A 16,358-nucleotide genomic window follows, 5' to 3' on the forward strand; every position below is an offset into this window, starting at 1 on the left:
AGTCCACAGTGAAAAGCTTTTATTTGCGTGCCATGCAGGCAGATCATTCCATACATCGAGGTAGTAAAAGAAAAACAGAATACAGAATATAGTGTTACAGTCACAGAGAAAGTGCAGTGCAGGTAAATAAATACACAGCAAGGGCCAGGTAGATTAGGAGATCAAGAATTCATCTTTAGCTAAACCTTTCATCTGGACTGGATTAATAAAATGTTCTATTAAGGGGCTGGCTTTCGCGGTTCTATGGTTGTATTAAAATGAACGTTGTACACACGTCCACCTCCCGGTTGACAGAAGCGTCAGGAGTGTCAGTTGGAGATTTCGTTTGGCTGCGGTTTCTTGTTTCTCCGAGGTTGCACTTTGGTGTTGAGTCATTGATTGGGAGGGGCCAGCGCCCGATGCTCAGTAAAAAGAGCAACTCGTCAAACACAGCCAGTGCAGAAGGAAGAGGGAAAGGTGCGGGGGGCAGTTCGGAACTGCCTGTGTCCAGTGCGCCCACGGTCACCGGTAACCCGCCGCTTCTCCGGCCCCAGGGTAAATACGATCCATGAACTAACCCCTTGTGGAAATCGGCGTCTCTGAAAAGCCCCGTCGCCTCGGGAGAAGGGTTTGCTCCTGTTAGCTCAACACTCCGCGCGGCTGTCGGACATCAACCCTCTGTGCGTTCACGGAGAGAGGGTAATCGGAAATTTACTTCGCCGGCGACAGAGCAGGTAGGTGAGAACTTTGCACAGTGCTCCCGGCCGGGACTGGGACTTCTGTCGTCGGCGAGAACACAGTGAATCCCGCGCCTCTTCCCCAGGGCAAGGACGGGCGCTGGGATACGATAACATCCCCACCCGGACCCTTCCCAAGTAGCCCATTCCTCTGGCCAGTGGGACCCGGGAGGAGATGGTTTAAAGAGAGAAATGTTTCTTTGTTGCTGTAGTCAATATCCACGCCCTCGCGTTCCAATAGCGCCACAGTCAGTGCAGGGAACCTGGTTGATTTCTACCTCATATCTCGCGGACAGGGTTTGATACACAATTACTTTAACCTAAAACAAAATGAAAGCTTTGCATTTCTGTAGCCTCTTTCACTGCCTCGGGGGAACAACGCAATGCGCTGGCCATTCACAGAAGCACGGTGTTGGAAGTCGAGAGTCCATACCGACCGAGGTGTTTACCCGAGCTAGTCCCATTTGCCTGGGTTTACCCCATATCCCTCTGAACCTTTCCTATCCATGTAGCTGTTGAAATGTTAAATGTCGTTATTGTAACCACCTCTGCAGCTTCCTCCGGCAGCTTGTTCCCTAAACCGACCACCTCTGTGAAAAACTTGCCCCTCAGGTCCCTTTGAATTTCCCCCCCCCCCCCCCCCCCGCACTTTAAACCAATGCCGTCCAGTTTTGGACTCCCCTACCCTGGGGCCATTCACCTTATCTATGCCTTTCATTATTTTATAAAGCCAGGATCGTTGCTGATGTAACGCCGTAAACAATTGAACCTAAAACAGGAAATGGACAGGTCAGGAGATGAAGCGTTAACAGGCCGTTTCAGATGTTGACCTTTTATCTGAACTTTTGGAAACGTAGTGAGATCTGCCAACTCATTATGCAACCCAGGGCTAATTTGGGTTTGTCGCTGGAGCAGCAAAGGGCTGCGAATATAACATGGATCGTGTCTGTGTGCGTGATTCAATCAAGCCTTTCCTCTGTCAGTATGATGCCCTAGTTTATTGACACGCGAATATTATCTGGTAATTCACTAATCACAACATTTTATTTTATTGTTGGAGACACAAGAGGATCTGAAGCAAAAAGCAAACTGCAGGAGGAACTCTGCGGGTCAGGCAGCATCTGTGGAGGGAAATGGACAGTCAAAATGAGTTTCGACCCGAACTGTCGACTGTACGCTGCCTGACCCGCTGGGTTCCTCCAGCAGTTTTTTTTAAATATATTTTTATATAGTTCTTGGGAAAACTTGGACAGTAAGATTTTCAAAATATTTATCTCCGCTAACTTAAACACATGCGGAAATAAAAACAGGTGGTATTAGAGTATAGGTTTCAGTCATACGTATTCATGATATAAATTAATACCGATTTCCAGACAGGGCGGTTTCCTGAACCAGAGTAAAAATCCGCATTTAAGTTACCGAAAAAAGGACAAAATTGTTTTGTGAGGGTTTTTATTGTTACTCGGAATTCTATCGGGCTATGGGACACCCGCGGTCTTGAAACTAACAGGAAATAACGATGAGGCAACGCTTAGCTTGGGTTTTACAACTCATCAGTTTGTAAATCTCGGCTGCTAAATACCAGCCACTGTGTATATGTGTATAGTATACTCGTTTTTCTTTTGTGCAATGTAGGATTAGAGAAAGAATAAAACGATTGGTTGATAATCTGGAATTGCCCCTCAATGCGATTAATAGAGAAAATGTACCTTGGTTGAATTTTGAAATGTGTATTAAGTTTTAAGTTATCGCCGCGGGCGAAGACTTGTAAAAAATTCTGTCACCGTTGGTCAATCGGCTGAGTTCTCATCTCTCGGACCCTTGTGAGACGAATCGTGTACTTCTTATATAATGATCCTAATTGAAATCTTCGATATTGTGACAAATTAAACTAATAAGGTTTTGAATGAACCTTGGACTCTGTTTTGCCCTTCACAGCGAAGGCTCAGAGTGGTTCGGGAAGCTGAAACACAAACGGGTCAAACGTATGGCCATAAATTAATACCTACGATCAGACGCAATGTCTGGTATTTTTGCGTTATGGTTAAATTCTACTTTTCTTGAGACAAACAACCTATAATCAATCGTCCTCTTCACCCGTCGAAATGTGTCTCAAAGAGTTTGGACTAGAAAATCATTAGTTACATTTGAAGTGAGGAGGTGAATAAGGAAGATTAGTCATAAATTCTATTTTTCTCTTTAAGATATTTCATTATCAATATTTTTTGTTTCTTTCTAGCCGCGTTTAAAGTAAAATAAATTCAAATATTAACAGTTAGAATCTTGTGTGGGGAAAAATACACAAAAAACTTCCTAAATATAAATCTCGCCCCTACTGGCCTGCGGTGCAAAGTTAAGTGCAAAGGCTAGTAATCAAGTTTTGTAGATTTTCAATGGGCAAGATACGAAAACTGAGACACAAGAGATTCTGCAGATTCAGGAATCTGGAGCAACACACACAAAGTGCTGGAGGAACTCAGCAGGTCAGGCAGCATCTATGGAGGGAAACGAACAGTCGACGTTTTGGGCCGAGACCCTTCATCTGAACTGGAAAGGAAGAGGGCAGAAGCCAGAAGCGTCCGCTGTTCATTTCCCTCCATAGATGCTGCCTGACCTGCTGAGATATGAAAATTAATTTTCAGATTGCCAGCACATAACAATGAAGCGCTGCATTCTGTTCGTATTTCTCAAGATAAAATAGCAATAAAATGTCAAAGGTACATTGATAGGATAGAATATTGGGGACGAGTTGATGGAAATTAATTTGTTTCTGGCCATTTGAAGTAGTTTTCTTGTAACGCCTGGTTATCGTTGGCAACCAATCAAACAATTCTGTAACTTTCGTTGAAAGAAACTGGCGTCTGTAAAATTAATGCCATCCTTCAGAGTCACCACATGGTGAAAACACGTTAGTTGTATCCCACACCGATCAACATGCAATCATCTCACATCCCTAGTAAACGGCTTTGACGAAATTCTGCATCATTAGTAAACAGCTAAAAGATTAAAAAGATCCATCTGTAACCTGGCTACTCGTTCACAATGGCGTGAACTGGAGGAAAGATACGTACGGCTCTTCCTTCCGATATCTCATGCAGTTTATATTCTCGTTTTGTGCGCAAAGATCTGGGATAAAGTTGCATAAGAGCTATATTGCAGCTTAATGAAACTCTGGTTAGGTAGCATCTGGAGTGTTACATTCAATTCTGGTCGCCCCATTATGTGGAGGCTTTGGAGAGTGTGCAGAAGAGGTTTACTAGGATGCTGCCTTGATTAGAGGGCATGTGCTATAAGGAGAGGTTGGACAAACTAGGGTTGTTTTCTCTGGAGCGGCGGAGGCTGAGGGGACACCTGACAGAAGTCTATAAGATTATGAGGGTATACAGCCGGTAACTTTTTTCCCAGGGTCGAAGTGTCCGATACTAGAGGGCATGCATTTAAGGTGAGAGGGGGTAATCTGAAAGGAGATGTGCGGGGCATTTATTTACACAGAGAGTGGTGGGTGCCTGCGGTGGTGGCGGAAGCAAACACCATAGAGGCGTTTAAGAGGCTCTTAGACAGGCACATGAATGTGCAGAGAGTGGAGGGATATGGACCTTGTGTAGGCAGAAGGGATTAGTTTAGATAGGTGTTTAATTACTAGTTGAATTAGTTCGGCGCAAAATCGTGGGCCGAAGGGCCTGTTCCTGTGCTGTACTGTCCTAAGAGTCATTGATAGGGAATCAGACCTTTCACGCGGAACATCACCCCAATTCTATTCACCCTTCCTAACAATCCCATAAAACTCTCCTCAGATTGACTACGAACTCGGGGCAATTTACAACCATCAAACCGCACGTTTTTGTGGTGTGGGAGGGAGCCGGAGCGCCCCGAGGGGACCTGCACTGACACAGGGAGAACGTGAACAGACAGCACCCAAGGTCAGGATTGAACCCGGGTCTACTGGAGCTACAGAGGCAGCGGCTCTACTCGTTACCCAACCTGATGCCCAATCCCAGTTTCCCCCTAAAATAGATTTTTGCTGATGAACGGTCGTGAAGGATTTAGACCGCTGGAACGACTGCGCATAAAACGAATGGTACCTGGATATCTCTTCCTTCAGTAACAGAGTCTCTGCAAAGCTGGGCACCATGCACATTGATGTTGTGGCAGTTCTGTGATGCCCGGAGGGAGGCTGCAAACCTTGAAGAAGTAGCCAAGGCTAAGGAATTTTTCCTCATCTTTGGGAATGATCGGGATGCAGCGGGAGTCGGTGCGGCGAGAGCTGGCGGCGGTGGGACGGGGTGAGCGGGGTTAAACTGGGGTAGGTGCAGAAGGTCACCATTCAGATGAACCGACGCCTTCGCGGTCTTGGCCAAGTGGACAGAAACTAGGAAGTGTTCAGGAGAGATTAGAAGCTGGAGGTCAGACACTGGAAGTATTTTGGATGTCCCGCTTCTTATTCAGATGTGCGTGTGACGAATCAGCTTTAACAAAGGTTGATTTTGCTGATCGCCATGAGGAAGAATTGAATCATAAAACTTGATCCTGAGACCCTGTTGTCGAGGGCGATGTGCCGATCATTCTCCTTAAACCTGATGTGAGCTCTAGTGTCATGAAGTTCACACGTTCTCCCTGTGGCTGTGTGGGTTTCCCCGGCTGCTCCAGTCTTCCTCTCACACCCCAAGGGCGTGCGGGTTGGTGAGGTCATTGACCGCTGTGAAAATGCAGGGTGTGGGTAGGATCTTGCAGGAGTTTGTGGGAATGGGGGACGATAGACCAGTGGAGGAAAGGGGTGGTTCTATGAGGTGACATGGATGTAATACACTGACAAGCCCCCCTTTTATGTTGTCAGGGGATATAAAAAAAAGAGATGGTCAGCTCCAAGAAAGACTAAACTCCAGGAAATAGCAAAAGAGTCTGGAATACGCTACACAATTTAGTTCCTGCTTGGTAGCCTAGAACACAGAGACTGAATTGAGATTGATGGGGTGATTTATGTTTACGATTTTTTTTGAAATAAGCTGTACAATTACTACCAACTAAAAACCAAAACTCCACAGAAGCTGGAAATCTGACATAAAAGTCTGTTCCTCTTTCCGCAGATGCTGCCTGACCTGCTGAATGTTTCCAGCATGTTGTGTTTTTACTTCTGTCTAACTACTAACAATTATTTCCCTCCTATTTGCCTCTTTCCTCTAATTTCATGGATTCATTCTTTCTTTATTCTTTATTTCTTTATTTGTCATTGTACTGTTGCAACAACAACACAACGAGATTACGATGGCACTCCCTTGCCTAATAAAAACCAAAACAGTAAATTGATAAGAGCAATTATAACTATAAAATAAAATAAACATACTTACACAAATATAAAGTATAAAAAATATAAAAAGGCAGCGTGCAAATGAACCATGAGAATAATATTAATGATAATCAGCAGCATATTAATATCAATATATTAAATAACACCATGATGAGTCCAGCCAGTAAAGGGGGGGAAGACATAGTATGTGTAATATGTACGTATAAGAGGTGTCAGTCCATGTTCAACAATTTAACAGCTTTGGGAAAAAAGCTGTGTTTCAGTCTTGTAGTGTGTGCATGTATTGTCCTGTATCACCTACCAGAGGGGAGTAGTTTAAAAAGGTAGTGAGCAGGGTGAGCTGGTTCTCGAATGATGTTTAAAGCCCTGCTGTGACATCGAGCCTTTTCTACTAGTGAATGGATACCCCTTGTTATGTCAGTCAGTGGGGTGGGGGAGTGAAACATGAGCTAAACTTAGGTCGAGCAGTTTGCGGAGAAGCCTAGATTTAAGGACTTGCTTTTTTTCAAATTAATCTTGACTTAACACAACTCCTGAATAGTTTGCTGGGAAATCCAAGATTCCTTCAAGTCAGATGTTGAATCAGGTGACTTTAATTCGTAGGATCAGGTAGACGTTGATATGGTTATGCAGTGGTTTTGTAACTTGAGTGGACAATCCAGATGTTTGGACTAGTAACCCAAGACCATAAATTCAAATGCCAGCAGAAAAACTGGAAATAAATCTGAAATAAAAAGCTAGCACCAACAATAGTGACCATGAATGGTAGTGTGGGGCATGCACAGTAGTGTAGCAGTTAGCGTAACGCTATTACAGTGCCGGCGACCCAGGTTCAATTCCTGCCGCTGTCTGTAAGGAGTTTGTACGTTCTCCCCATGTCTGTGTTGGTTTCCTCCGGGTTCTCCAGTTTCCTCCCACATTCCAAAGACCTACGAGTTAGGAAGTTGTGGGCATGTGTGTTGGCACCAGAAGTGTGGAACTCAGCGAGTCAGGCAGCATCTATGGAGGGAAATGGACAGTTGATGTTTTGGTTGAGACCCTTCATCAAGACTGGAAAGAAAGAGGGGAGGTAGCCAGTCCTTCACATGTGCGTCCATCTTGTTACACGTGCCCCTACACCTCTTCCCTCACCACCACTCAGGGCCCTAAACAATCCTTCGAGGTGAGGCAGTACTTCACATGTGAATCCATCTTCCCCACCATTTTTATATTGGCTACCTCCCCTCTTTCTTTCCAGTCTTGATAAAGGGTCTCAACTGAAATGTCAACTGTCCATTTCCCTCCATAAGTGCTGCCTGACCCACTAAGTTCCTCCAGCTCCTTTGTGTGTTGCTCCAGGTTTCCAGCATCTGCAGTCTCTTGTGTCTCCACTATATTCTGCATTCTGTTCTTCTTTTTATTACCTCAGTGTAGTTATGTATGGGATGGCACACAAACAAAAGATTTTCACTGTATCTCAGTACATGTGACAATAATAAAGCAATACCAATACCAAAAGGTGCACCATTTATCAGTTACCATCCTTATCCTGTCTAATAGTAACCTCTGGCCCATTGCTAAGTGGTTGATTTTCAAATGCCCTGTGAAGTGGCCCAGCAAGCCATTTCAAGGGTATTTAGAAATGGACAATGAATATTGCTTTGTCAAAAACTCTGACATCTAGTGAAAGAATTAAACATAGCTCTGATTTTAATTTCATTTTTTACTTGGTCTGGATTGTTAGCAATCATTGCTTTCCCCTGGGTGTTCTAGTTTCTTCCCACATCCCAAAGAAATGTTGACTGGTAGGCTAATTGCCCCTAGCGTAGGAAAGCGGTAGAATCTGGGGTGAGTTGATGAGGATTTGAGGCAAATAAAATAGGATTAGTGTAGGATTACTGACGGTGAGTGCTTGATGGTTGCACTGACTGGTTGCATCACGGTCCGGTACGGCAATTCAAATGTGCAGGAAAATAAGAAGCTGCAGAGAGTAGTGGACTCAGCCCAATACATCACGGGCACATCCCTTCCCACCATCGGGAGTATCTACATGAGGTACTGCCTCAATAAGGCAACATCTATCATCAAAGACACCCACCACCTGGGCCACACCATCTTCTCATTGCTACCATCGGGCAGGAGGTACAAGAGCTTGAAGTCCCACACCACCAGGTTCAAGAACAGCTGCTTCCCTTCAGCATCTTGGTTCTTGAACCACCCAGCACAACCCTAGTCACCACCTCAGTATAGCAACACTACGACCACTTTGACTACTTTGCACTACAATGGACTTTTTTTTTGTTCTAACTGTGCTCTTTCTTGTATAGTTTTGTATAATTTGTATTGTTAATTTGTTTTTCTTGTGAATGTTCTGTATTTCTTGCCAAGTGCCTGTGATGCTGCTGCAAGTAAGTTTTTCATTGCACCTGTGCATACATAAGACACGATGTTATTTATTAGTCACATGTCCATCGAAACACACAGTGAAATGCATCTTTTTGCATTACTGAGAATGTGCTGGGGGCAGACTGCAAATGTCACCACTCTTCCAGTGCCAACATAGCATGCCCACAGCTCCTAACCCGTACGTCTTTGGAATGTGAGGAAACCGGAGCATCTGGAGGAAACCCACGCAGACACGGGGAGAACGTACAAACTCCTTACAGACAACGGCGGGAATTGAACCTGGGTCGCTGGTGCTGTTATGCTAACCGCTACACCACCGTGCCATACCGTACATGTACTTGTGCATATGACAATAAACTTGACTTTGACTTTTCGACTTTGACTCAGTGGGCAAAGGACCTGTTTCCATGCAGTTTGATTCCATGACTCTATGACCCTCTACATGTTTAACACAAATCCTTCTAAAGTTCCTTCAACACTATGGTGATGTATCTTATTTATCTTGTCAGTGACATGCAGCTGCAAAGAGTTGCAAAAGAGCCACATTCTTTCTGTGACAAGTCTGCAATTTCATTGATTAACTGGTGTGCTATTATAAATTTAACAAATTTAATGACAAGCTTGCCTTGTTTTCTTCCTCTCCGGCTCATAAAGAATCATCCTTTACCCCCGGTTAACATCTCCTTTCTTTTGCAGTCGGCTTCGGCTCCGGGTGGAGATCACCTCGGCAATGCAAACTGCCACATGGAGTAGCATCGGGGAACAACCGGCCTCGCCTCTAACTTCCGGCTTCAACTCTTGGAAATCAGCGGCCCTTCCCAAGAATTTGGGTATAGCCACATCTGGAAGCAGTGCATTCAGCCCCTCAAACACAGCTCCCAACTTTTCCTTTAATAACAAGTATGCCTTGCTCAATGGCCCAAGCTTAAAGACTCAGGATTGTGGTCAGTTCAAACCCAACCTCCAGTCAACGGTTGAATACTTTTCCAACCCCTTGCACCCACGTGTTGACATGGCTCACTATCACGACTCCTGGTTTAGACCCTCTCATCAAAGTGGTCCTGCTGAAGACGGGGGTCTCTCAGCCACTTGGTGGGACTTACATCCTGGATCGAGCTGGATGGACCTGCAGAATGCACCGGCTGGTCTTCAAAGCTCGGCCCATCCAGGCGGTTTGCAGCCCCCTCTGGGCAACTATGGGTCTGAGCACCAGATCTGTGGCCCTCCAACTCACCTCTTGCAGCCCAACCAAGTTATGATCAACCAAGATGGATATAAGCAAGCCGAGCCCGTCCAGGAGCCCCTGGTCTTGAACCAGACACTGGATGGAGCCTCTCGACCAAAGAGCGCCAGAAGGTCATTGTCTCGAAGCTCGGGTCAGGGGAACTGCCGTTGTCCCAACTGCCTAGAGGCTGAGAGACTAGGGACATCAGCGGACGGCAGCAACAAGAAGAAAGTCCTGCACAATTGCCACATCCCTGGTTGCGGGAAGGCATATGTAAAGACCTCTCACCTCAAGGCCCACCTAAGGTGGCACAGCGGAGACCGGCCTTTTGTCTGCAACTGGCTCTTCTGCGGCAAACGTTTCACCCGCTCCGACGAGCTCCAGCGTCACCTGCAGACCCACACGGGCTCCAAGAGGTTCCTCTGCCCCATCTGTAACCGGGTCTTCATGAGGACCGACCACCTCACCAAGCACATGAAGACACACGGAGAGGCCAGCCAGGCAGGCACCAAAGAGACGGCCAGAGAGGGCAGCAAGTGTATCTCGCTACCTGGGCCGCCCCAGTCCCCGGGAAGCATGCAGAGAGATTGTGAGGGGAAGGGAGTCAGCGATGGACTCTCAGTTGCTGATAGGCAGCAAAACTGAGACCTTGCAAGTGTGCTTTCATTGTAAAGTGTATGTATTGTTAGTATGTGAAATAGTTGCACTTGCTAAGCGCTGTATATTATTGTATAGTCTCTGAAGGAAATTCAGCATTCCCAGAAAAGGTTACACTTCTCCAATGGTTTTTGAGTTATTAAATGAGCACTAAAAGATGTGGTGAAAATCTATTTTACTTTACTTACAGAACTGACAACCAGAGAAAAGTTTTGGCATGGAAGGAGGCCAAGCAGTCCATCATGCCTGTGCAATCCAGTTGGTCCTGCTCCCCTGACCCTCTTCAAAGCCTCTCCTTCCCCTTTCAAGTACTTATTCCAGTTCCTTTTTGAGCACCACAATTGAATCTGTCCTCACAGTGCATTTCAGATTTTACCTCTTGTTGCCCAAAAAATTGTTCCTTCTCATGTCACCTTTGTTTTTATTTTGCCAGATATCCTAAGTCTGTGCTTCTTGACCCTTCTGTCAATGGGAACACTTTGTCTTTAGCTGCTCTGACTAGATCCTTTGTTATTTAAATACCTCCATCAGATCCTCTCAACTGTTCGAAGGAGAACAACCCTAACTTCTCCAGATTGAGTAGTCCTCATTTCTGGAATCATTCTAGTAAATCTCTTCTGCACCTTCCCTAAGTCTTTTACAAATTTCCTTAAACATAGTGCCTAGACCTGGATACAATATTCCAGATGTGGGAATATCAGTATTTTATAGCGTCTCATCATGACTAGTTTGCTCTTGTTACTGTATGTCACTGTTAGGATTTTGTATGATTTTACTCAACATAGAGCACCAGGTTGCTCTGTTCCTTCTAGAACTGTGCACTCTCATTTAATGCTGCCCCTCTTTCGGCGGAGATACAATACCACATTTTTCTGTGATAAATTCCAGCTGCCCGTTCAGCCAAGCTGCCCACATGCTTTTGGTCTGTTACTGAACAGGCATTTCACCATACTTCCAACTTTTGTGTCATCTGCAAATTTGGAAATTGTGCCCGATACCTCCATGTCCAACTCATTACGTTGTTGGAAGTGTATAAAATTATGAAGGGCATAGATAGGGTGGACAAGCAACATCTTTTTCCCATTATTGAGCAATCCAATACCAGAGGGCATGCATTTAAGGTGAGAGGGGGTAGGTTCAGAACAGATGTGAGGGGTACGTTTTTTACTGAGGGAGTGGTAGATGCCTGGAACACGTTGCTTGATAGGGTGGTGGAGGCAAACTCATTGGGGGCTTTCAAGAAGGGCTTGGATGGGCCCATGAATGAGAGATATGGGCACTCTGTAGGCAGGAGGGAATAGCTATGTCGGCACAACATTGTGAGCCGAAGGGCCTGTTCTGTGCTGTATTGTTCTATGTTCTATTAATAGAAATTAAAAAATCTGTTCTCTTATTACCAGTCCCCAAGGAACTCCACTGTATACTTCACTGATCAAAAAACAATTGTCCACGACTACTCTCTTTTACCTGTAACTTAGACAACTTTCTATCCATGCTATTACTGCTCGTTATTCCATGGCCCTTAGTCTTGATGACAAGCCTATGACCTGGTACTTTATCAATTGTCCTTTAAAACTCCATATACACCACATCAGCTCCATTTCCCTTACTGAAGCTGTCTGTTATCTCATCAAAATATCATCAAGTTAGTGCAACTTGATTTGCCTTTAATAAATCTGTGCTGCCTTTCTCCATTCCAAGTAACTGCTGAATCCGTCCCTGATTATTGCTGCTAAAAGTGTTCTGACTGGACAATAGTTGCTAAGCATGCCCTTACATCTGTTTTTGTATAATTCTCCAGTCCTCAGGTACCAGTTCCACACCTACATATACTTGGAACATTATGGCCAATGGTTTCATAACTTTGTCACTTACTTCTCTCAGCAACCTTGGATGCATCCTATTTAGACCAGGTGATTTATCTACTTTAAGTATAATTAGCTGTTCTAGTACTTCTATTTTTAAAATTTATCCAGTATTACAACTACATCTTTCTTTGCCGAAAGTCCAGCATCATCCCCTTCCTTTGTGCCTCCGCTGTGGCCCGTCCCCTATGAGTAAGTCTTGTTTTTGGTCCCTGATTGATACTACCTGTCAGCTCACTACCTGTTTACTGCATGTTTTCTCATTCTCTCTTTGCCCTTCATTTACTTTTCTCACTAACTTTCCATAATCGGTGTGCTTGTGCTCTAGTTTTGTAGATCTTGAGATGGTGATGAAGCCAATGTGGGACTCTTCCACCAATGGGGCAGGTGGGAGGTGATGGGGTGGGTGGGTGGATAGTTTGTGAGGTGGTCTTCTGTATCTTACAATGTGCTCCCAAAGTAGGGGCATGAGGTTTTCGATAACATCATAATGCTCCTTCTTCACTTTGAGCAGCTGTGGTCAGGAGATTCCAAGGAATCAATGGGAATGGTGCAATTCTTCAAGAAGGCTTTGAATACATCCTTGAATTTTTTTCCTCTGCTCACCTGGTAGTCTTTTCCCATGACAGACTCCATTTGAATAAACCTTGACACACAATATGATTGTGTCTCTTCAGAGCCCTGTGGTGTCTTTCCCCGTTTCAAACATATTCCAATATTGTCCTAAGAAACATTATAGTTTCTGCCCCAATCATTCCCTGAGACAACCTATTACATGACCAAACATCCCTGTGTAAAAAGAACCTGCTATCAGGTTCTCTAATTCACTTGTTGCTCCAGGTTCCAGCATCTGCAGTCTTCTGTGTCTCTTGTTCACTGAGTGACTGCTTTGACTTATGACTACCCATTAATGACTCCCAATTACCCTTCCTATCCACTACAAAGGGTTGTCCTTATAAAGAAAAAAAATACAGTATTAAATCTCCTTAAGCTTCTTTGCCCCAATGAAAATCATTCCAATATCTTAACTTTCTCTTCATTAGTTTCTATCCCTGGGATCCACTAAAAAGTCTACTCTTTTAATTAATTTAATGTCCCCTGTTGGGAAAAGAGTTGGCCAAAGACTTTTTATTTCATGAAACAGGTTTCCTTCTTCATGCCCTTGTGAGGATGTTTTCTCTCAAACCTCAAAATGCCAACCTGAACAAAGATTCGCAGAGATTGGAGATTAAGCGTGATCATGAGAACAGGATTTATTTACAAAAGTAAGCTAACTTCTACAGGACAATAGTCTCTGTGAACAAACTGCATGAGAGACTGGGACATGCTGCAATGGAGGAGTTGTCATACCTGTGCTGCAGCATGCCTTTGTACCCTAGAAAATACATAGTTCACAGAAACTGCTATGGACAATTGCCATAGCTGCTGCGGCATCCTCTTTGTAAATTAGCAAATGTACAGTTCTTTGTTTTATTGAATTTTAATAATTTCTGCACTTCAAAAACAGTGCACGCAGTGCAACTTTTCAAGAGGTTTTGTTTTGTTTAGGTGCTATAAAAGTGCAAATAATTTTATCAAAATGTTCTAGCCCTCTTAAGGAGCTTTATGTGTGTTTTGAATTGAGGAAATATTCATGTCATAATCAATACAACATTCGCAAGGATTGGTATTCAGCCTGGAGGTATTGCAAAGAGATTGATCAAACATCTTGAATATTTCCAAAGGGGAGTTTTTTTACACTGCTGAAATTTATTTTATACATATGAAAGAAAATTGATTCATTTATCATTCCAGGCAGTGGTTGGATGGCAATAAGTAAAACACCAGTGACTTTAGTTGTAACGTAGTGTGCCTATAATCACCTAGCATGCAAGCTGCAAAGTATACTACAGTAGTCCCAATAGCTTTTTTTATAGTCAGCATCATGTGTACAGTGTGTCGACGTGTCAAGGCATTAATAGGTGAGAAAGTGTTTGCTTGTTGTCTTTTGACACACCAGAGGGTGATGTGGCATAGAAGCAAGGTGACTTTGAAACAAGGCCAATCTTAGACAAACATTTTTTTTTGTTAAAAGAAATCATTACTTCTCGTAGGTTATGGTTATCAGTAGTTTTGTCAGATAATTTTTAAACTGCATTCTTACATGCATTTTCAGATGTTGTCTATTCTTCTGTTTTATTCTGTGGACATTAATGTAACTTTAATAGTTTGCTTCCCATGGAAATAGCTCCCATGGGAATGAAATAACAAAACTTGCCCTCCAGAAAATGTGAACTGTCGCACAAAGTGTTTGATTGATGCTAGGAAGTAATCAATATCCATTCAGAGGTATTGGATTTCTGGGATAGACACTGAAATATTTAATAAAAGATATATTTACATTAAAAATAATGGATATTTATCTTTTTGATGTAATGCTTAGAATAAATAGACTATTACACTTGTCTTATCATTTCTTGGATTCCTTCACTTGAGAGAGCTCACTCACTTGTGGTAGTGATTGCTGAGAGATATCGGTTGTTGCCAGCTGTGAGGTAATCTGATGGTGAACTTGTTACAACTGCAATGGCAAATGAACAATATTGACCAGTAATCATATAGGGAGAAGGTAGGCCACTCCTCCAACTACTGGCCATGGTTCTAGTAGCCACCTCACAGCTTTAGACAGTCGGCCCCTTAAAAGCCCTCTTGTTGATGACACTGACTTGTTTTCCTTCTTCCAGCAACCCAAACTTAAACCTTGGACTCCTCAGTCATACCCATGGTCCTGAAGGTCTGGCCTGTCAGTGCCTGGGTCAGATGCTTGTGTCTCTTGCAGTATTTCTTAATTTTTAAAAATAATCACTCCTGGGATGTGAGCTTACTGGCAAGGCCAACATTTATGAGTGTTCCCTGATCGGTCTTGGTGGTGAAGATAGTACCTGAGAAATGATAGGTAGAGATTTCCTGCTAACCTACATTACCCTAATTGGTAAACTAAATTGGTTTATTATTGTCACATGTATCGAGGTACAGTGAAAAACTTGTTTTACTTGCCGTCCATACAGATCATTTCATTACATCAGTGCATTGAGATAGTACAAGGGAAAACAATAACAGAATGCAGAATTAAGTGTAACAGCTACAGAGAAAGTGCAGTGCAGGTAGATAATAAGGTGCAAGGCCATAACGAGTTAGATTGTGAGGTCAAGTGTCCACTACTATAGTCTACTATGAGATGTTGAAAAAAACCCAGAAATATTTAAAAAAACAGAAATTAAAAAAAAAATCTGGAATACAGACAGGTTCATTAGTTTCTGTAAAGAGAAGCAAAAGTTAACATTGAAATCTTCATTCTCATCCAGATTTGAAACAGTTGCCTGCCTTTCTCTTTATGGAAGTGGTGGAGCTGTGGTGTATTCCAGCGCTTTTTGTCAACATGTAACCATAAACCCTTTCTTGCACATCACAATCCAGGAGTTGTTTTAAATGTTCATGAGACAGAACAATTTTGTTTCATTTGAACCATATATGGAGCATGTTAGAACGTTAAGCACAGGACCAGTCCATTCAGCCCATCAGGCTGAAGATATGCTTATGCTTCACAGGAGCCTTCACTCTTTTCCCCCTCCCATCCCCTCCCATATCAGTACAATCCTTTATTCAGAGGAATATGGTGGGTGCCTCAAAAACTGGTTGATCAGTGCAATATCCCCTCAAAGCGACTCCAGTTGCTGGATATAATTACCCATATTATAGACGTGGTTATGTTTAATAATGGTGGAACAAAGCAGAACTCATGGGGGAGGCAGTTACACTAGTGCTCAACCAATCAGAAATAACTTCCATGTTTTAACATAACTATTATATTTGTGTTGAATCACAAATTCATCCCTAAAAATCTTGTGCAAAGAGTGTAATATACTAGAATCCTGCTCTGTAGTTCAAATATTGAAGCATTTGTTAAAATAAAATGTTCCTTTGAACCCTTATGACCTTATGTCCTTACAGAATCTGGTGGGCAGAAATTCGACTTGGGAGGTGACATTATACAGATGGCATAGAATCAACTTTCCATTATCTGCAGTGCCTGATATTCAGGTCCACCGACTGCAATGGAACAAATATTGGGAACTGCATACAATTCCACCCATGATGAACCAGCACACAAGACAAATTTCTGCTCTCCAGGAGTTTATGCTGTGAAATACATACACAATAGAAAA

At 43.3% G+C, this 16,358-nt stretch overlaps 1 protein-coding gene across 3 annotated transcripts; it reads left to right on the top strand.

Moving 5' to 3' along the window:
- The first annotated feature begins 457 nt into the window (after positions 1-457).
- LOC127582907 (transcription factor Sp6-like) lies at positions 458-16,337 on the top strand. Of its 3 annotated transcripts, XM_052038553.1 has the most exons (3): positions 458-713; positions 9,103-10,306; positions 16,144-16,337. In XM_052038553.1, exon 2 carries the CDS (start codon positions 9,137-9,139, stop codon positions 10,274-10,276), a length of 1,140 nt encoding a protein of 379 aa, XP_051894513.1. In that variant the 5' UTR covers positions 458-713; positions 9,103-9,136; the 3' UTR covers positions 10,277-10,306; positions 16,144-16,337. The 3 variants fall into 3 exon arrangements, 2 of the variants coding, with proteins under 2 accessions (XP_051894513.1, XP_051894514.1); XR_007958183.1 differs by lacking the exon at positions 9,103-10,306; XM_052038554.1 differs by having other exon boundaries at positions 469-534; positions 9,103-16,337.
- Positions 16,338-16,358: the final 21 nt, after the last annotated feature.

Source organism: Pristis pectinata, chromosome 25 (genome assembly GCF_009764475.1).
Source record: "Pristis pectinata isolate sPriPec2 chromosome 25, sPriPec2.1.pri, whole genome shotgun sequence".
NCBI lineage: Eukaryota > Metazoa > Chordata > Chondrichthyes > Rhinopristiformes > Pristidae > Pristis > Pristis pectinata.